Source organism: Pogoniulus pusillus, chromosome 33 (genome assembly GCF_015220805.1).
Source record: "Pogoniulus pusillus isolate bPogPus1 chromosome 33, bPogPus1.pri, whole genome shotgun sequence".
NCBI lineage: Eukaryota > Metazoa > Chordata > Aves > Piciformes > Lybiidae > Pogoniulus > Pogoniulus pusillus.
In genome coordinates this window covers 12562704-12583565 of record NC_087296.1, presented here as the reverse complement: position 1 = coordinate 12583565, position 20862 = coordinate 12562704, and the positions used below count along the sequence as shown (strand labels likewise).

Here is a 20862-nt window from a genome sequence, read left to right as displayed (position 1 = left end):
GAGCCCAACCCCACCTGGCCACAACCTCCCTTCAGGTAGTTGTAGACAGCAATGAGCTCTGCCCTGAGCCTCCTCTGCTGCAGGCTGCACACCCCCAGCTCCCTCAGCCTCTCCTCACAGGGCTGTGCTCCAGGCCCCTCCCCAGCCTTGCTGCCCTTCTCTCAACACCTTCCAGCACCTCAACATCTCTCTTAAATAGATAATAAAGCATCAGTGCTTAGCTTATGAGAATAAGTAGACTCCCTCAGTAACCTTTCCTTCGGGTGCTGTGATGCTTAGGGATGTGTTGTGGTGCTGAAGGGCATGGTTTAGTGGCAGCTGCTTGGCAGCAGTGGTGAGATTGTGAGCTCTAGGCAAGTGTTTGGACTTGATGATCTCAAAGATGTCTTCCAACCTTCAACAGTTCCCCAATTCTGTGATTTTCTGAGAAGGCTATGGGTGGAGTTGCTTCTCTAAGCTAACTTTGTGAATGAAATGGCAGTGGGAGTGGGCAAGCAATGCTTTAAAACATGACTGTGAGCAGCAGCTCAGACTGACTTCATTGCAGCTTACTCTGTCAAGCAGTCAGGGTCCTGTCTTTCTCCAGGGTAGTGTAAGACAGTTCTCATTCTTCCCCCTCTACTCTCTCATCTCTCACTAACACTCCTGTGGCAATTCCACTGTTCTGATCCAGGCTTCAAGCCCTCTACCTTGGTATGTGAGTTTGAGTCTTCCATTTTTGATGTGCATCTTCAGATCACTTCCGATCCTTGTGACTCACATTTTAATCTCTCTCAAAGACCTGGCATTAAATCTGCATCTACACAACTAAATCTCTTGTTCAAGCTTTAGTTATTTTACAGCTCGAGTAATTCTCACCTTTGTAGGTCAGAGCTACTCACAGTGGTTCCAAACACTGCAACTACCCCACTCCTGCCTGCCCCTTGCTCTACCCTTCCCATGCCCCTGCTACTCCTCAGTACTCCATACAGCAAACATGATGTTTTTTTTTTCCCCCACTGGCATACAAACCCATTTATACATTAGCTGTGGTTGGTCTTTTGACACTCTTGATTGGCCTTTTGACTCAGCTGCTTGTCAAATGTTCATTCAGATCTGTCACATCCAGCCCAGCTAACGGCAGAGTGGGAATCAGTTCACACCCTGAGAAGCCCAAACACCTTCTTCTTCCAGCTGCACCTCAAATGTCCTCCCCCTTGTTTGCATCTTATAGTGTATCCAGTATCTGAAAGGGACCTACAGGAAATCTGGTGAGGGACTCTTTAGGCTGTTGGGTAGTGATAGGACCAGGGGGAATGGATCCAAGCTAGAGGAGAGAAGATTTAGATTGGATGTTAGGAAGAAGTTCTTCCCCATGGCACTGGTGAGACACTGGAACAGGTTGCCCAGGGAGCTGGTGGAAGCCTCATCCCTGGAAGCTTTTAAGCCCAGGCTGAATGTGGCTCTGAGCAACCTGAGAAGTGAAGCAGGGGGGTTGGAACTTGATGATCCTTGAGGTCCCCTCCAACCTTGGCAATCCTGTGATCAGTGTGGACATGGTACTTTGGGACATGGTTTCATGGCCATAGCGGTCTTAGGTTGATGGTTGGACTCTAGGAGTCCAATTGTATGATTCCATGATTAATTCTAGGTGTTGATCTGTTGGAAGGTAGGAGAGCCCTGCAGAGGGACCTAGACAGGCTGCATGGGTGGGCAGAGGCCAATGGGATGAGATTTAACAAGGCCAAGTGCAGGGTTCTGCACTTTGGCCACAGCAACCCCAAGCAGCACTACAGGCTGGGGCCAGAGTGGCTGAGAGCAGCCAGGCAGAGAGGGAGCTGGGGGTACTAGTAGATGGTAGGCTGAAGAGGAGGCAGCAGTGTGCCCAGGTGGGCAGCAGAGCCAATGGCATCCTGGGCTGGCTCAGGAGCAGTGTGGGCAGCAGGACAAGGGAGCTTCTTGTGCCCCTGTGCTCAGCACTGCTCAGGCCACCCCTGGAGTGCTGTGTCCAGTTCTGGGCTCCTGAATTGCAGAGAGATGTTGAGGTGCTGGAAGGTGTCCAGAGCAGGGCAGCAAGGCTGGGGAGGGGCCTGGAGCACAGCCCTGTGAGGAGAGGCTGAGGGAGCTGGGGGTGTGCAGCCTGCAGCAGAGGAGGCTCAAGGCAGAGCTCATTGCTGTCTACAACTACCTGCAGGGAGGTTGTATCCAGGTGGAGTTGGTCTCTGCTGCCAGGCAACCACCTATAGAACAAGGGGACACATTCTCAAGCTGTGCCAGGGGAGGTCTAGGCTGGATGTTAGGAGGAAGTTGTTGTCAGAGAGAGTGATTGGCATTGGAATGGGCTGCCCAGGGAGGTGGTGGAGTTGCTGTGCCTGGAGGTGTTGAAGCCAAGCCTGGCTGGGGCACTTAGTGCCATGGTCTAGATGGCTGGATAGGGCTGGGTGCTAGGTTGGACTGGATGATCTTGGAGGTCTCTTCCAATGTGGTTGATTCTATGGTTGTATCAGAATGAGCAGTGTGGGCAGCTAGACATGCACACAGCACTGAGGTGATCCTAGCTCTTACCTCCAAACACCTCAGGAACAGACAGAATGCAAGCAGAGCACAGAGTGTGGGGTGCTGCTGGCATGCATGCAGGCGTGTGTGCAGCTGTGTCTTTGCAGAGGAGGAAGCATTTAGTGCTCCTCAGCAGATAGAGCTCAAGCTCTAAGCGAGCGAGATGATTATGATGATGATGGTGTCTTAGAAAGATGATTAAGTTCTAAGATTAAAGCTTTGCCAGAGCTCTCTCTGTCTGCCCAGCTCTTCCATGGGTGTCTGGAAGGTTGTTCTCAGGGTAAATTGTTTTTAAGTGGTTCAGATGCTGCTGAGATGGAGCTTAAAGAAATGAGTAATAAAGAATGAATTTTAACAGCCTGACCCTTCCCTCAAATGATTCTCTGGGTTCCTGGCCATGCAACCTGAATAGAAACAGTCTGAATACCATGGTGAAACCCAGAAAGTGCCACTTGTGCCTGGCACTGGCTCTCTGAAAGGCCCATGGAGCTGGCTTCAAGAGAGCAATAAGAGCAATAGGACTTTGTCCATATGAGGGTAACAGAACCCTGGAACAGGCTGCCCAGGGTGGGTTGTGAATCTTAGAATCATAGAATCAACCAGGTTGGAAGAGACCTCCAAGATCATCCAGTCCAACCTAGCACCCAGCCCTGTCCAGTCAACCAGACCATGGCACCAAGTGCTTCATCCAGTCATTTCCTGAACACCTCCAGGGATGCTGACTCCACCACCTCCCTGGCCAGCCCATTCCAATGCTAATCTCTCTTTCTGGGAAGAACTTCTTCCTAATGTCCAGCCTGAACCTGCCCTGGCACAGTTTGAGGCTGTGTCTTCTTGCTCTGTCACTGGTTTCCTGGCAGCAGAGCCCAACCCCACCTGACTACAACCTCCCTTCAGGTAGCTGCAGACAGCAATGAGGTCCCCCCTGAGCCTCCTCTTCTGCAGGTTAAAGTCTCCCTCTCTGGAGATATGCAAAACCCAGCTGCATGTGTTCCTGTGTGATCTGCCTTAGGTGCTCCTGCTCTGGCAGGGGGGGTTGGACTGGATGAGCTTTGGGGGTCCCTTCCAGCCCCTGACATTCTGTGGCTTCACCTCAGTTTTTGTTCAGCTTGTTTTGGTGATCTGTTGAGAAGCATTTCAGAGTAAAGGACATCTGTGTAACGACATCACCAGGATGACACCAACAGTTTGTAACTACTCCATATGCAGCTGCTGTGAGGAAGGAGAAGTTAAGTGGCATCTGCTGCACGTGTGGGTGAAGGAAGGTCAGCAGGAGAGCAGGGACATGTAGGCACCTTGCCTGTGAACAGGAGAAAGGCAAAGTGCAAAGCCACAGCCTTGGAAAGGAGGAACCAGAGAGCTGAAGAGCCATTTCCTATTTTGCAAGTCAACATCTCATGGGATTTTACCCCTGGCTGAAACCTCTTTGTGTTTTCTGATGCTTTGGCCGGGCTGGCAGCCCTCACAAGGCTGGACGTGGCACTTGGTGCCATGGTGTAGCCTTGAGCTCCGTGGTAAAGGGTTGGACTTGATGATCTGTGAGGTCTCTTCCAACCCTGATGATACTGTGATACTGTGATACATTCCTGCTCCTTTGTACACCAGGCTGCGATGCAGAGAGGTGCAGGCTGAAGGGCTGTGCTATGTCAGATGTGTTCTGCTTTCCTCTAACCTGTGGCCTCAGCCCACACAGCTGTGCTGTGGAGTGGTTTCAGCACTCTGTAGAACAGTGATTTGATTGGATTTTGATTCTTTTTCAGGGCCTACAAACAGAAATAAAGGTGCTACTGACTTTAGGCTTGGCTTTGTAGGTGACTTTGTTTGAAGAATCAGAATTCCCAGTGGAATGCAGAGCTCAGGCCAGATGCTGTAAGGTGAATTAATATACTAAGGTGTCTGAAGGAAGGGAGTTTAGGATGCAAGCTGTGTCTTGGAAATGAGAGTTTAATTTACTGTTTGGGAGTTAATGTCAATGTTAAATATTCCATGTTTAATATCTGGAAGAAAAACTAACATTAAAGGAGGCAGTGGTGATTTACTTGATAGATTGTCTCTGCTTTGTCTTCTGCTTTGTAATACAGTAACAGGCTTGGAAATCCAGATGCAAATCCATGTCTGTGTACATGAAATTATGTATATAGAATCATAGAATCAGTCAGGGTTGGAAGGGACCACAAGGAGCAGCCAGTGCCAAACCCCCTGCCATGCCCAGGGACACCCTACCCTAGAGCAGGCTGCACACAGCCTCAGCCAGCCTGGCCTCAAACACCTCCAGCCATGGGGCCTCAACCACCTCCCTGGGCAACCCATTCCAGCCTCTCACCACTCTCCTGCTCAACAACTTCCTCCTCACCTCCACAGCCTCACTCTCCCCACCTCCTGCTTTGCTCCACTCCCCCCACTCCTGGCACTTCCTGACAGCCTAAAAAGTCCCTCCCCAGCCTTTTTTTAAGCCCACTTCAGATGCTGCAAGGCCACAAGAAGGTCACCTGGGAGCCTCCTCTGCTGCAGCCTGCACAGCCCCAACTCTTTCAGTCTGTGCTCACAGCAGAGCTGCTGCAGCCTCTGAGCATCCTCCTGGCCCTGCTCTGGACACTCTCCACCATCTCCACATCCCTCTTGTCCCAGGGGCTCCAGAGCTGGATGCAGTACCCCAAGTGGGGTCCCAGCACAGCAGAGTGGAGGGGCAGAATCACATATTCATGTACCCATCCCTCCCTATGAGCAGGGGAAAGGCAAAGAGCAAAGCCACACTTGGCATTGCAAATGCATGAGATATATACATTGAAATCAAGGACTCAAATTAACAGACTGTGTCTCTATGCATATATGTGTGGATGCCTTTGGCTGTATTCTGGCTACTATTAAAACACACATTTGGAAAGGAGCACCAATTATCACAGAATCATCCAGGCTGGGAAAGGACCTCTGAGACCATCATGTCCAGCCAGTGTGATTTTCTTCTCTCTAATGCTTGCCCATTTAAGAACTTCTTCTGGTTTTTTTGCTTCCTTTAGCAGCAGCAACAGAAGAGCCTGAGGTGATTCCTGATCCAGCTAAACAAACAGATCGAGTGGTGAAAATAGCAGGAATAAGTGCTGGGATCCTGGTATTCATCCTGCTTCTGCTTGTTGTCATACTGATCGTCAAAAAAAGGTAGGAAAAGGATCTGTGACGATCTTTCTTTCTTCCCTTCCCCCTCCATATAGACAATAACTAAATAGGTGTTTTTAACAGATCTTTAAAAGAAAAAGGGCTTCAGGACAGCAGTTTTTGGATGAGTACTTTGTGTTCCCTGTTGATTTCACTGTGATGGTTAGGGTGGGTTTAAGGAGAGGTTTTCTTCATGTTAAAGAGCAGGTTTCTCTACATCCAGCTATACATTTGCTCAACTTTAATGATTTCCAAGTACCTTAATGATTTCCAAGTACCTCAATGATTTCCAAGTGGTTTCTAGTTACAGCTGTAGTTTTCAGTTGCAGTCGGAGGGATGTGCGTTGCTCCAGTGGGAGGAATGCACAGAAGTGGTCAAATGGGTGGGATTTGAAATTCAGGGAGCCTCTTTTTTTTTTCATTGCTATTATTACTAATTTCTTCAAAGCAAATAAGAAAGGAAAAAATAATGAATAACTTCCTTCACTTTTCGTGTTGTTGTCGTCTGAGGAATTTCCTTTGCTGTCTGCAGCCCTAATGAGTTATTTGTATCTCTGTGTGTTACCCAACTTGCAAAAGAATGTCATTTTATACCTCGAGTTCTGCTCCTGTAAACTTTTCCACGGGCTTTATTCTTTTTCTTTTCTTTTTTTTTTTTTTTGTTTTCCCTCCTTAAAACTCTTACTGCATCGCTGTAAAATTATCTTAGCGAGTCCTCAGCGCATGAAATTGTTTAAAAGTGCATTAATTTGCCCGAATGTTAATTCTTGGCGCAGCGCTTTCGTAGCCAGTAAGCAACAGCTCCATCTTCTGGGCATCGCGCGGTGCTAGCTGCATCCCGATGCTCCTACCTGGAGTGGGTTGTGCTACCCTGTTGCTCCGTATTTAAAAGCCTCGCCTTCCCAGCGGTTGCAGCTCTCTCAGTCTGCTCTAGAAGTGTGTACTGAATCCCTGCTTATAGCAGCAAACCCAACCCCTCCCTTGCCGCGCATCCCTCCCCTGGTGGATCTGCTTTGCAGGTCACAAGCTGATTCCTCCTGAGTAAAAGGAGACCTTTGTCTTCCCCTGGCGTGTGTGCATTGCTTTCCCCTCTCCCCCTGCCCCCCAACCCCCCACCCCCCTTGCCTTTTGCAGTAGTCTTAATGAAAAGTGTGTTTGTACTTGTTGCCAATGTTCTTCTGAAATGCAGCTTGCTGTTCTCTTTTATAGATGTAAGAAAGAAACAAAGTGCTAAAGTTGTGCCTAAGCTCATTCTCTCTGTTGTAATTACTGGTTTGCATTAGAGTTTTTTAATGTATTGCCTCTTTGCAATTGTCCCTGGAGATATATAACTTGGAGAAGAAACGTCTGCATTAGAAACATTAGGTATGCATACCAGTGTTCTGTGTTAGTTAGCTGCATATGTGATTTCTTTCCTCCCCCCCCCCCCCAAAGTGCTTTTACTTTTCTCTGTCCTTTACCTCTGTGGTTGAGACTTAACACACGTGCAAAAGGTCCGACTCCTCTCACCAGAGCACCACACGCAGCCAGCCAACCGCTCTGGCTTTACACGGGGTTTGAAACACAAGCCAGCTAAAGAGCTGGTCTGCAGCTTGCAGGAAGAAATCTCTGGTTTATAGCTTCCTTGCAAGGTATGTGCTGGGGAGTGTCAGCTTCTCAGTGCATGTCGCAGTGGTCCCCTGATGTCTGGGAGAAGCCTCTGTGCGAGCATGTGTGTGCGGGTAAGGAGGAGAGAGGGAGAGAGACTGGCTGCCACTAGATACTGGCAGTCTCTTCCAGGTGAGGTTGACTAGTTTGGCAGGCCCAAAAATGAGCTTGCATCTCAGTGTGTTCATTTTCCCTATCCCTTCTACCTCTTGCATTCAGAGTCCTTTCAGGCTCATACTTTCCCTCTTGTACTGTTTGACAAAAGTGGTTAATTTTGTCCATGAAAGGATGCTTTAAAGTTTCCCTTCTCTTTTCCCCCTTTCCCTGTTTCTGAACCTGTGAAGTCAGTACCCTCTTAGGAATGATCCTTGGTCGTTATTCTAAAGCACCTAACATTTCTCAACTCCTGTGCTATTTTGTATTCAAAATAGGTGAGAAATTTACCCACTTAATGAATCTTTAATCTTTGGCAGTTTCTCATCCTGATAGTTGTCTGTGGCGTATGCTATAGGTATGCCATTCCCTCCCCCTGCTTAGGGTGGTTTTTCAACCAGCTTTAGTCAAACTCCTTTCCTAAAAGCATAGAAAAGAGAAGCTTTGTACATCATAGATAACTCAGCCCACCTAGGGAGCCAGGGCAGTCCTCTGAATGAGTCCAGGAACGGCTATAAAAAACCCCCTGACACATTCACACCTACAGAAACAACACTTCACTTAGTTGTGGTGGGACTGGAAAACCCAAATCTGTTTGAATCACCTTCTGTAGTGCACATCTTCAGTGATGCATTATGTAGTATCCCTTTTGGTACCTGAGTTAACCACAGCTTGTCGCACGGGAAAGTCACTAACACGACGGTTCCTGCGTGTCCCCTGGGGTACCGAGTCGGACGCACAGCCGTGGCTACCTCCACCTGATTAAACACAGCAGTACATCTGACTGAGATCCGGAGTGCTGAACAGCTTTGTTGGCGAGCTCGGGATGTTTTTAGGCTTTGCCTGATCGTTTGCTACAAATTGGGTGGAGGTTTTCCCCGAATGAAGCTCTTAGCAGCTCGTCCTTGTCCTGGGGATGATCAAACCAGCTAAGAAAAGGGATACTGCATCTTTAACGAGCAATGCCATCATGGTGGTTTTTTCCCCACCCCACCCCCCCAAGTCATGGTTGGCCTATTTCCAAGTGTCTTTCGTTTCCTTCCATTTGTTTACCTTCCATGTTTTTAATGCTTCAGCATGACTACATCAAGCATTTCCAGTTGTAAAAGCAAATAGGGAGCATATGTTTGCGTTCGGGAGCTGCGTGGGGTGGATGGCAGCACACAGACGCCTGCCTCTAAAACCTGTGTGCTCCTACAGCTCCACACAGCAACCATACAAACATATCCCCAGACACCTGTGTACTGATAGAGGCGGTAAAGGCAACGACATGAAATCTACTTGGGGAGTGGGGGGGGTTTGGTTTTGTTATTTCCCTTTTCATTACATGTCTTTACGAATGCACTCGTTTGGTTCGGTGACCCAAAAGCAACTGGAAGAGCAGAGGCATCTTTCCCCCCCAACCACACACACACACACACACACACATGATTTGTACACAGCTGTTCATTTGTCATGGCATCTAGGCAGTGCTCATTCTAGTCTGCATGTTGGAAAGAGGAACGAAATCCATTTGATTGCCCCACATTTCTGCTTGGTCATTTCTTTCTTTTTGAGGGGGTGGGGAAGGGGAGGAGGGGGGAGAGAGGGGTCCTGTGCGTGTCAAGAAGTGCAATCCCAAGCATGTCACTTCCTCAAGCGATCTTTCTGCCAAACAAATCATTTTTTGGGGTTCCTTGGTTTGGTTTTTGCTTTGGTTTTGGCTTTTCTTTTCGAGGGTGGATTTGCTCCTTTGGTTGGTGTCGTTTCTTTGAGCTGCATGGCAGAGCCAAGGCCGGTTTGTGCATGAGCAAGTCGAGATGCTAGCCAGAGGAACCTGAGTTTTCAGTTGGATTTTGGCTTGGTTTGGTTGTGTTTGGTTTGGTTTTCCTTTTCGAAACGCACATTTCTCTGCTTTATCGACTGGGACAGAGTCACGCTTCTCATTCACCATTGCTTCTCTTTTTCCACTGTCTGTGATTTGCTTGCCAGGAGGAGCTACTATTCTTACTCCTACTATCTGTAAGTAGAATACAGGTGACTTACTATTTTACATGTTTTAAAGATGCAGTATCCCTTTTTAAAAAAGAAAGAAAAAAAACAACACCAGTCTCTGTGATTGACCTAAACTTTAACTGCTTGTTCCCTTTTACTGCTTATTACCTTCCCTTTGTCCTCAGGCTTGTATCATTGCTCCTCTTACCCTTAACCCTGTGCTTTGGTTTGGGTTTTTTTTTTAAAGGGATATTGTATTTCTGACTGTGTATTGAGCCTTTTGCTTTTTGCTACAGGTTTGGTTGTTTTGGTGTCGGTTTGGTTTTGTTTTCTTTTTTTCCCCCCATAGCTGTCATTTCAGTTTGTTGTAATCATGATTTGATTTGCATTATGATTCACAGTGACACATCACACTAAGGGAAAAAAAAAAACAGACTACCTTTCCCATTTCCTAGCTAGAAGCTGTGCTTAGAAAACACAAATTGTTCTTTCTTAGCGTATCAGTCACCAGCAGTCATCCTGGGCACCACTTCTGTGTCCAGTTCTGGGCCCTTCAATTCAGGAGAGATGTTGAGGTGCCAGAAGGTGTCCAGAGAAGGGCAATGAAGCTGGTGAAAGGCCTGGAACACAAACCCTATGAGGAGAGGCTGAAGGAGCTGGGGTTGTTTAGCCTGCAGAAGAGGAGGCTCAGGGGTGACCTCATTGCTGTCTACAACTACCTGATGGGAGGTTGTGCCCAAGTGGGGGTTGGGCTCTGCTGCCAGGCAACCAGCAATAGAACAAGGGGACACAGCCTCAAGCTGTGCCAGGGGAAGTATAGGCTGGATGTTAGGAGGAAGTTGTTGTCAGAGAGAGTGATTGGCATTGGAATGGGCTGCCCAGGGAGGTGGTGGAGTCACCATCCCTGGAGGTGTTGAAGGAAAGCCTGGCTGGGGCACTTAGTGCCATGGTCTGGTTGACTGGCTAGGGCTGGGTGCTAGGTTGGCCTGAATGATCTTGGAGGTCTCTTCCAACCTGGTTGATTCTATGATTCTCCTACTCAGATCACAGCCAAACCTTTATAAATAGGTCTCTGCCCTACCAGTGGCTTCTCCCAGACCAACTGGGGGCAGTTTGCATGAGGATTTTTTGTGGTTGTGAGGTGCTTTGCATACCCATTTGGAAGTGTGGATCTTCCTCTTCAACACTGGTGTGCATGACCTTTTTTACTCTCTGTTGATCAAATCATAGAATCATAGAATCAGTCAGGGTTGGAAGGGATCACAAAGATCATCTAGTTCCAACCCCCCTGCCATGGGAAGGGACACTTTACCCTAGATCAGGCTGGCCAGAGCCTCATCCAGCCTGGCCTTAAACACATGGATAGATCCCTTCCCTCCAGCGTGTCTGCTGCACCACACAGCTTGGTGTCCTCAGCAAACCTGCACTCAATGCCTCTGTCCATGGCACCAGCAATGACTTTTTAACCTTTTTATTTTTTCGTGTGAGCAGTTTGGGAGCAAAGCAGTTAGACACAGCCTTAATTCTACATCAGTGCATAATGCCTTTGACTTCAGAGGGGATCTGAGGATGCACTCAAGCGCTTTGATGCTTGAACCGGCGGGGTCTGATAGCGATGCTCTTCCACGTTTCTAAGCAGATTAGTCCATTTGGTTAAACAAACTGAAAATTAAGAGAAAGCTAAGCTGGCTTAGCCATTCTCTGCTTTATTGTGACAAATTAGCATTTCCTTGTTAAGTAACAATTGCTTCGGCTGGAGATAATTAACCGCACAGTTTCATCCAATGATGGAGCACTTTTCCCCTCCAGCTCCCACTGCAACACCTACCTGAGCAGGTTCACCCAACTGGATCCTTTAGCAGATAATGAGAATCATTTGCACTTTCCTGTCAGCCCCAAGTGCTTCAACCTGCCGATTAGCTTAGCTCTCCTCAAGCACAGATTGCATGTGCTTTTAACCTAGCGAGGGAAGGAGAAAAAGAGAGAGGAAAAAGAAGCCTTCAAGCCCTGAGGGAGCTGGGAGCTGTTGAACAATAAAGCTGTCCTCCCATTTCCCAGCAGCTTTGGGTTGCGGTGCTCCAGCACAATAGACCTTTTTAGGAGCTGAAGCCTAGCAGGAGAATTAGAAAGTAGCTACTGTAATAAGTTAATAACTTGAAAGCCTTAATAGATGTTGATTTATTTAACGACACTTGCAAGTTTTGTTCCAAAGTGATGCTTCAAAGAAGGGCTTAATATAGGCAAGAGATGAGATGTAATAGTCTTTTTGTTCTGTTTCTGAGGTGGCATTAAGGGAAAGGAGATCTTCAGTGTCTAGTGAAAGGCTTTGGAACAGCCTGAACTAGAAATGCCAGTTTTGTGAAAGCTTTGATGATGCTGGGAAGCAGTTAAAAAGGTGAAGCAGTTTCCTTTCTGGAAGTTCTGCTGATCTTCACTTCTTCTACCAGAGCATCCTTTCAGCCAGCTTGTCTCGAGGAGATAGGAAAGCATGGAGGAAATGCACTGAGTAAAACACTTCAGGCAGCACATTCAACTGGCAGTTGTTGCTTAGTTTTCCCTTGGCAATTGATACACACAGAAGCCTTCATGTACACCACAAGAGCTTGCTGAAAAAAAAAAAACACCTTTAGAGGCCACCTTTGGGATTTTGCAGTGAGGGAGTTGCCAGGAGAGAGTGATTGGCATTGGAATGGGCTGCCCAGGGAGGTGGTGGAGTTGCTGTGCCTGGAGGTGTCGAAGTCAAGCCTGGCTGGGGCACTTAGTGCCATGGTCTGGTTGCTTGGCCAGGGCTGGGTGCTAGGTTGGGCTGGCTGAGCTTGGAGCTCTCTTCCAACCTGCTTGATTCTATGAGTCTAAGTGGCAGTATTCCAGCTAGTCTTATCTGTCAAAAGGGAGAAGAAGGAGGTGGGGCATACGAAATAAGGAGATGAGTCTGATCAGGGAAAGAATCTTTGTTCTTCTCAGGAGTGCTTTGTCCACTTTGTGACCTTAAGAAACAATCCTCCAATGTCTCCTTAAATAATCTTGGAGGTCTCTTCCAACCTGGTTGATTCTCTGATTCTATATGGAGGCACATGAAGTCCTTCCAGCCCTAGAGGATGGTGTAGGTCCTTGCTGGTGGATGTTCCCAGGACTTCACAAGTATATGTCTGGATAACTTATACTAACATTCTTTTCTGTCTGCTGTTAGAGTGCAACACAGGATGTTAAAAAGCTCTTTGAGAATGCAGGGAGAGCAAGCAGTCCTTTTAGTCAAAGAAACACAAGATAAGCACTGTCCAAACGGTTAACAGGATGCTTGGTGATATCCTCTGCAGAAACAGAGCTGGTGGAGCTAAGCTGTGCTTTGAACATACATTTTTCAGAGCCCAGTATTTCAACTGATAGTTGTGCCTCTCCCCCATGGTGTCAGATCTATCCGAAGGGGCAGGCTGCCTATCTGCCTGTATCACAGCTTCAGGTGGAAACAGGCAGATTGCAGAACAGCCTAGCGTGTGTCACAGGTTCCTGCAGAACCAAGGTGCGCCGAACACTGCTCTGCATACTTCTGACTGCTTGAGATGCGTGCTTTAAGAGTGGTAGGCTTTAAGTGATGGTTAAAATACCTTCCCTGCTTCCACCTGACTTCTGGAGAGAGTGAAAGCCACTTGCAGTTCTTCATCAAAAAGACAGACTCGAGGGATATTTTCTGAGGTGTGCAGTTTAAGGCTGTTAATTCGAGGGGGCTGGTTGTACAGTTCAGGTGCTGCTTAAGTGGGATGCATTCAGTGTAAGACTGGCAATGGCAGGATTGAAGGTGTTCCCAGACTGCATGAAGGGGAAGAGTGCTGAGGTTGGGGATGGGGGTGGTGTGTTTGTTTCTTAAAGAGCCAAGGTTCCGTATCAGGAGCAAAGTGTGGTATCAGTGTGTACTGAATGGGAAGAGCAACTGTGAACATAAAAGGTAATATGAACCCAGATTGAATAATTATGCTTCCTTTGTTATTTGGTTGGGGCTTTTTTTTTTTTGGCCTAACAATGTAGTTTAGGAGGTTAAATTATTCCTTCCTACCAAGGCAAGCAAGGGGAATGAATGAATCCGTTTGTGAAATCAAAGGCAGAGATTTAAATGGAGAGGGTTGATAAAACGGCAGGCACAGATGCTGCTTGTTTATCATTTGAGTTAAAATGTAATTATATTCTCCAATTTGTTTACATTAGGGTAATTACTCCACAGGAAAAAAGAAGTATTAGCAGGGCACAGAAGTTAGCACTTCCCTCCCAGCACCTGCGCCCGTACGGCGAGCGCACACCCAGCAGCTCTCTCGTAGCAGGGGGCAACTTGGCACCAATGCCAGCCTTGCCAGTCACTCAGGAGCCTAGGTGATGCTTGCTCAAGGCATTTTGTGTGCCTCACATATGAAGGTGGTTTGGGTTTTTCTTTCTGGCTGGGCAGCAAACTTGCGAAGAAGCGCAAGGACGCCATGGGGACCACCCGGCAGGAGATGACCCACATGGTGAACGCCATGGACCGCAGCTACGCTGACCAGAGCACCTTGCACGCAGAGGATCCCCTCTCCATCACCTTCATGGACTCTCATAACTTCAGCCCCAGATGTAAGTACAGCGGCGGCAGGCGCGGCGCCGGAGCGGGGCTCAGCAGAGGAGGCAGACAGGGAAATCATAGAGTCACAGGCTCAGGCAGGGTTGGAAGGGAGCACAAGGAGCGGCCAGTTCCAACCCCCTTGCTGTGGGCAGGGACACCCTAGCCTAGATCAGCCTGCCCGGAGTGAAACAGGGAGAACAACTCAGCTCTGCAAGGAGAGTTGTTGCGGCTTCAGCTTTCCTGGTACCTCTGATCAGCCCAAGGTTGAGTAGGCATCTTTGGGTGTTGTCCTCGCTGGGACCTGGGCAGTGATTGGAATATTTACATGTGCTTCCAGTAGGCACTGATACCTGTTCTAGAGAAGGTACCACACCTGTAGAATAGCTCAGCTAAAACCTGAGAGTGAGTTTTCCCTCCTGAGGCTCTTTAATGCCAAGACGTTGAGCACTGCTGCGTAGCACCATGTCTGTAATGACCAATAACAGCAGCTCCAAGTTAATTTCTCTTCTGCTGGCAGTGAGGAGGTTACAGCAGAAGGAAACTGGCAGTAGCAGTTGCTGTTTGTGAAGTTTAGGAGCAAGCTTGTTAACATATCTGCAGATTTGCTCTGTATTGATATTCCTCCTTTGTATCTTGCCAGCTGTCTGGTTCGGACAAAGTTTGGCAGTTTTGGGTGCTGACTGTTAAGTGTCTGGGTTGTAGCTCCCACTGTCCAGCAGCCTCTGCCTCCCAGCAGCTGCACTACTCCTTGCACAAAAGCAGGACACTCCACTGGCAGACTCAGAGTACCTTAAAACTAGCATGTAAGCTGCCAGAGGGGGAACAGTGCTGCCACAGAGCTGGCAGGAACCTGATCTTCTCGTGGCCACATGGACTCGTGGCTTGGCTGTAAGCAGATCCGAGCAGGCTGAGCTGTTTCAATTGCCATCTTTTGGGAACGGCACTGCATCCCTCTTCTCTTGCCTCCCTTACTGCTCACCATGCTTGAGCAAAATACATCCCTTAAGGCCCTGAAGTTCTTTCCTGATTATTGTAAAGGAAATGGATTTTGAAGGAGAGTTTATTGCTCAATCTATCGAAGCTCACCAAACGGCGGAGCGCTAACGTTTTAAGTGTCTCATAACCAATTACAAATGGGAGTTGAGGATCAGCCTGTGAGTGTTTCTGCACAGTTTGGTCTGGAGCTGTTTGAAAACTCTCCAAAGTTTGATGCTTTACTGGCACTGAGCTTTGTGGGGGCAGGTTTGCAAAGGCAGTTCGATTGGGACTAAATTATGGTGGATCTCAGGCAAAATACCCATCAGGAACCTACATGGCTATTAATGAGCTGGGGCTGCCAGGCACTTGGGCAGCCTTCCAGATGGACTAACATGATGCCAGGAGCTCATGGGGCCCAGCCACCACAGCTGTCTGGTTGGCTGGCAAAGATATTTGGCAGCACTGTTTTACAGTGTCCTTGGTACGTGATTCTTCTTGGTGTTCCTAGAATCATCAAATGGTTTAGGTTGGGAGGGACCTCAAAGCTCATCCACTGCCAACCCCCTGCCATAGGCAGGGACACCTCCCATTAGAACAGGGCACTCAAGGCCTTATCTAACCTGGGCCTGAACATGTCCAGGGAGGTTGTGGAGCACAGAAGCACCCAATGTGATCAAAGATCACATTGGGTGCTTCTGTGCTCCACAACCTCCCTGGGTAACCTGTGTCAGTGTCTCACCACCCTCAACCTGTGCCAGTGTCTCACCACCCTCACTGCAAAGAACCCTTTCCTAACATCCAGTTTCAATCTCCCCTCTGCCACTTTAAGCTCGTTCCTTCTCATCCTGTCATTACAAGACTTTGTCAATAGTCCCCACCCCAGCCTGAAGGGGGCTTCAGATACTGGAAGGCCACTCCAAGGTCTCCTCAAAATATTACGCTCATGGAATCCAAGCTTTTGCAGTAGTCAGAGCTGAGCATCCCAGATGGTTAGGATTGTACTTTGAAATACATTGCCCTTTCCTGCAGGAAGGATGGGAGGGACTTTGGACCAGGGCTGGGAGTGCCAGGATGAGGGACAATGGCTTTGAGCTGGGAGAGGAGAGATTGAGAGTGGAGACGAGGAAGAAATTCTTCAGAGTGAGGGTGGGGAGACACTGGCACAGGTTGCCCAGAGAGGTTGTGGATGCTCCCTCCCTGGAGGAGTTCAAGGCCAGGTCAGATGGGGCTAGTGGGAGGTGTCCCTGCCCATGACTGGCTAAGCTTTGAGGTCCCTTGCAGCCCAAACCATTCACTGAAATGAAATGTTGAAGCTGGTGTCAGTGTGGTGGCAAAATCAGATCTTAGAGGACCTGTAAGCACAGCTCCGGAGGATTCCTTCCTCCTGACAGTCATCTGCGCTGAACCTTCCAAGCTTCCTGAGATGCCTGCTATGCAGCAAACCTTTACAGGCAGATTTGCTTGAGAACTGGAGCTCACTTCTGTCAGAGAGCTGTTGAGATTGTCAGTTTTTGTTCCAGGATGGAACAAACCCAAGTTCTAGAGACCTCCCACCCCCGGTTGTATCCAAACCAGCACATTTGCGTCTGCACGCTCCTAGTTTTGATAGCAGATAATAAAATGCTGAGGATTTTATTCAGACATCTGTGGCTTTCCTGAGCTCATTCAGAGCAGTATCTCTGGCATTTCACATAAAGCAAGCTATTAACTCTACATATGGATATCATTTTGTTTTAATTACCTGGAAGGCTTCAAGGAAATAGCATTTCATTTTGAGCTGAGCTGTTAGAGGAGGGGCTGGGTCTAAAAGGGAAGGAGCTGGTTCTGTGGAAGTGAACCTCTACTGCCAGGCAAAGGAACAATAGTGAAGGAGGAGCCCTTTCAAAACCTAAATTGCATGGAATGCCTTCTTTATTTCGTTCCTGTTAAGGATCTCTTTGCCTTGATCGTTACATTCCTGAAGTCCAAAATCACTGCCTTTCATTCCTCTTTTATTCAAGATGCTTTCTGGGACTGCGGATTCCTTCTGATTTCCTGTTGTTACAAAATTAATGGGGTTTAGCTGTGGCTTGGTTATGCTCTGAAGTGTATTGTTCTTCTTGCAAACACACAAATGGAGGCTGATGTGTTTCTTCATGAGCTTTGTTTTCCTGCAGTGCCCAATGATCCGCTTGTGCCGACAGCTGTGTTAGGTGAGGACCCCAGTCCTTCATTGTCTGTTCCTGCATGAGTTTCCTTTCCTTGCATGGTTGAACGTTGGAGCAGCTTGTGTTATGCAAAAGATAGCTCTGCTCTTGTCAGAAAATAGCTCTGCACTTGGCTTAGCCATTCAGAATTAAGCTGACAGTGCTGTAGGAATAGAAATGATGTCATGTGCTCCTTGAGGAGTCAGTACTAGTCAGTGCTAACAGAAGAATAAGTGAGGAAATAGGTAAAGCTTTCCATTTCCAGTAGTAAATCTTCCCTCCCCTGAACGTTCAAACTGAGTTCTGATCCACTGACCTGTGAAACTAGAACTCTGTTGAGAGAGTCAGAAGAAGACAAAGCAGATCCACATCGGCATTATTTGGCACCCAGAGCTTCGTTTTCAAAGTGGCAACAGGGAGAAGAAAAACAGGACAGGGAGAACCATCTGCAATGGCCAAGAAGGAACAGCCACTTCCTAGGTTCTGCACAGATATTTGTCTCCTATATTTATGGTATGTTCCATAGAATCACAGGGTTGTCAGAGTTGGAAGGGACCTCAAAGACCATTAAGTTCCAACTCTACCTGCCCTAGGCAGAGACACCTCACACCAGATCGGGGTGCTCAGAGCCACATCCAGCCTGGCCTTAAACACCTCCAGGGATGAGGCTTCCTTCCACCACCTCCCTGAGCAACCTGTGCCAGTGTTTCATCACCCTCATGGTGAGGAACTTCTTCCTAAGATCCAGAATGAATCTACCCACTTCTAGGTTTGCTCCATTCCCCCCACTCCTATCACTACCTGACACTCTAAAAGGTCCCTTCCCAGCTTTCTTGTAGATATTGGAAGGCCACAATAAGGTCTCCTTGGAGCCTTCTCTTCTCCAGGCTGAACAGCCCCAACTCTCTCAGTCTGTCCTCATAACTCCAGCCCTCTGATCACCCTCGTGGCCCTTCTCTGGACACCTTCCAGCACCTCCAGATCTTTCCTGTAATGGGAGCACCAGAACTGGGCACAGTGCTCCAGGTGGGGTCTCACCAGTGTGGAGTTGAAGGGGAGCATCACCTCCCTTGACCTGCTGGCCACACAGGATGTAGTTGGCTTTCTGGGCTGCAAGTGCACCCTGGCACAATTGCCTTTAACTGATGATCTTTTCAGTGTTATATTTACCAGGTGTTGGGAGTGGCCAAGCTGCTTATTTTCACATGTGCAATACTGAGTTTCAGTCAGCTGCTGAGGTTAGTTTAGGATAAAAGATAAAGTTAGTTTAGGATAAAAGTTGATATTCACAGCCAGGAAGTGGCCATGAACATAAACTGATGACAATTAGATTCCTATCAGTAAAGCTTAAAGGAACCTGGAGGCTGCTTAGTCCCTGCTCTGAGATGGGACAATATAGATGCAAAAGAGACTCACTCTGGCAACCAGTTGTCTGTTTTGTTATACAGCTTTGTAAAGGAGGAGGAATTCTGCTGTTGCAAGTAGCATATTCCAGTGCCTTCTGAATAAAAATGAAATTCAGGTCCACATTAGTATTATTTGGGACCCAAAGCTCAATTTGCTGACTGTTAGTTACTGCTAACTGGGTGTTATTACTAAGTGTATTGCTTCTCACTCTAGTTTGTCCTAATCTAGACTAGATCTTCATTACTGAGGGTCGAGCCATTGGCTTTTGAGAGACTGACAGAAAAGATGGAGAACACTCCTGGCCTCTAAATTACCTGTCCAAAGGCTCACATGTCCTCAGCTGTCTCTCTGGAGTTGAATTAAACCCAGACCTTTTACTTGTCATCTTGTAGCTTTCCTCAACTTGCTGCCATTCTCTTCCTCTGAACACATTTCCAACTCCTAAGTCCAATTTTTAGATAGAGGTGCCCCAAGTCAGGTGGAGAAGCCTCAGTGCTGGGTTAAGTGCCATAGGTAACCCATGCCCTACTCCTAGCTTCCCTGCTACCTGAACTGTATTTTGTCTTCTTCATGCCACCCCTGTGCTGTCTTGCATTGAGTTCCCTGCCACGAACTCCAGTCTGTACTTCCACATTTCCTACACACAGTGTGTTGCATCCCCTGTTTAGTTCACCTTGTTGGTTTTTGCATTCTCTCCCAAATAATGAAGACAGCTTTGCCATCTGATCCTGTGCTTGTGGTGCCTCATCACTCAGTGCCCTCTGCCCACACTGGCAGGGTGCTTTCTGCCCCACTGTGCATGGTGTGGGTAATAACATTGGTAGAAGGTGTACCCAGGAGGAGCCTTTGGAGAGCTTCAAGTAAGGTGTCCTCTGAGGCTGACGACCAATCACCATTTGTGAGTAGTGTGTGGTCTTCAGCAAGCTGAGCATACTTACCCTGTGGGAGATGTATCAAGTCATAGCCTGCTCATCTCCTTTTGGTGATGTTGCAAATGCCATCCTCTTGCCTGCAGCTTAAGAAAGTTTAAGGCCCATCAGAACACTTAGATGCTGGAGCCTTCCACTTTGGGCCCAAGGAAACCTAACCAGCTGGTTTAATAAGTGTGAAGGGGGGTAAAAGAGCACCTTTGCCTGAGAAAGCAAAGGCTTAGACTCAGTAATGCTGACTGCTTCTTGCAGATTGATCAAAGGGCTCAGGGTAAATGAGCCTTTTCCTGAACTACTACTTCTAAAAGCTGCTCTCTTTTATCTTTATTTCAAGCACTTAGAAGCTACATAGATCCTATCTGGTGATACTTGTCAGGCTATTGCTAATAGCTCGTTTTGGTTGTAAGTACATTGCAAAGGTCAGTGTGCTGTCACTGCACTGTGGCAGACACAGATAGGGGCAGCTGCGAACAGCAAGGACAAGGAGTTAGTTGAAGACAAGGAGTTAGCTGAAGACAAGGACAAGGAGTTAGTTGAAGACAAGGAGTAAGCTGAAGATAAGGACAAGGAGTTAGCTGCTAAGAAGACAAGGACAAGGAGTTAGTTGAAGACAAGGAGTTAGTTGAAGACAAGGAGTAAGCTGAAGACAAGGACAAGGAGTTAGCTGCTAAGAAGACAAGGACAAGGAGTTAGTTGAGGACAAGGAGTTAGTTGAAGATAAGGAGTTAGCTGAAGACAAGGACAAGGAGTTAGCTGAAGACAAGGAATTAGTTGAAGACAAGGAGTTAGCTGAAGACAAGGACAAGGAGTTAGCTGCTAAGAAGACAAGGACAAGGAGTTAGTTGAAGACAAGGAGTTAGTTGAAGACAAGAACAAGGAGTTAGCTGCTAGAAGACAAGGACAAGGAGTTAGTTGAAGACAAGGAGTTAGCTGAAGACAAGGACAAGGAGTTAGCTGCTAAGAAGACAAGGACAAGGAGTTAGCTGAAGACAAGGAGTTAGCTGAAGACAAGGAGTTAGCTGAAGACAAGGACAAGGAGTTAGCTGCTAAGAAGACAAGGACAAGGAGTTAGTTGAAGACAAGGAGTTAGCTGAAGACAAGGACAAGGAGTTAGCTGAAGACAAGGAGTTAGCTGAAGACAAGGAGTTAGTTGAAGACAAGGAGTAAGCTGAAGATAAGGACAAGGAGTTAGCTGCTAAGAAGACAAGGACAAGGAGTTAGTTGAAGACAAGGAGTTAGTTGAAGACAAGGAGTAAGCTGAAGACAAGGACAAGGAGTTAGCTGCTAAGAAGACAAGGACAAGGAGTTAGTTGAG

General features: G+C 47.6%; 1 protein-coding gene across 11 annotated transcripts in view; it reads left to right on the top strand.

Moving 5' to 3' along the window:
• Positions 1-20862, top strand: part of PTPRK (protein tyrosine phosphatase receptor type K) — a 609180-nt gene that overhangs the window by 534842 nt on the left and 53476 nt on the right. For 4 of the 11 annotated variants that reach the window (XM_064170307.1, XM_064170298.1, XM_064170299.1 and 1 more), the window contains exons 14-18: positions 5553-5691; positions 7012-7053; positions 9460-9489; positions 13898-14058; positions 17182-17217. In XM_064170307.1, coding sequence (XP_064026377.1) covers positions 5553-5691; positions 7012-7053; positions 9460-9489; positions 13898-14058; positions 17182-17217 — 408 coding nt within the window. The remainder of the gene's footprint in view (positions 1-5552; positions 5692-7011; positions 7054-9459; positions 9490-13897; positions 14059-17181; positions 17218-20862) is intronic. The other 7 variants (XM_064170302.1, XM_064170301.1, XM_064170305.1 and 4 more) reach the window with 5 other exon arrangements.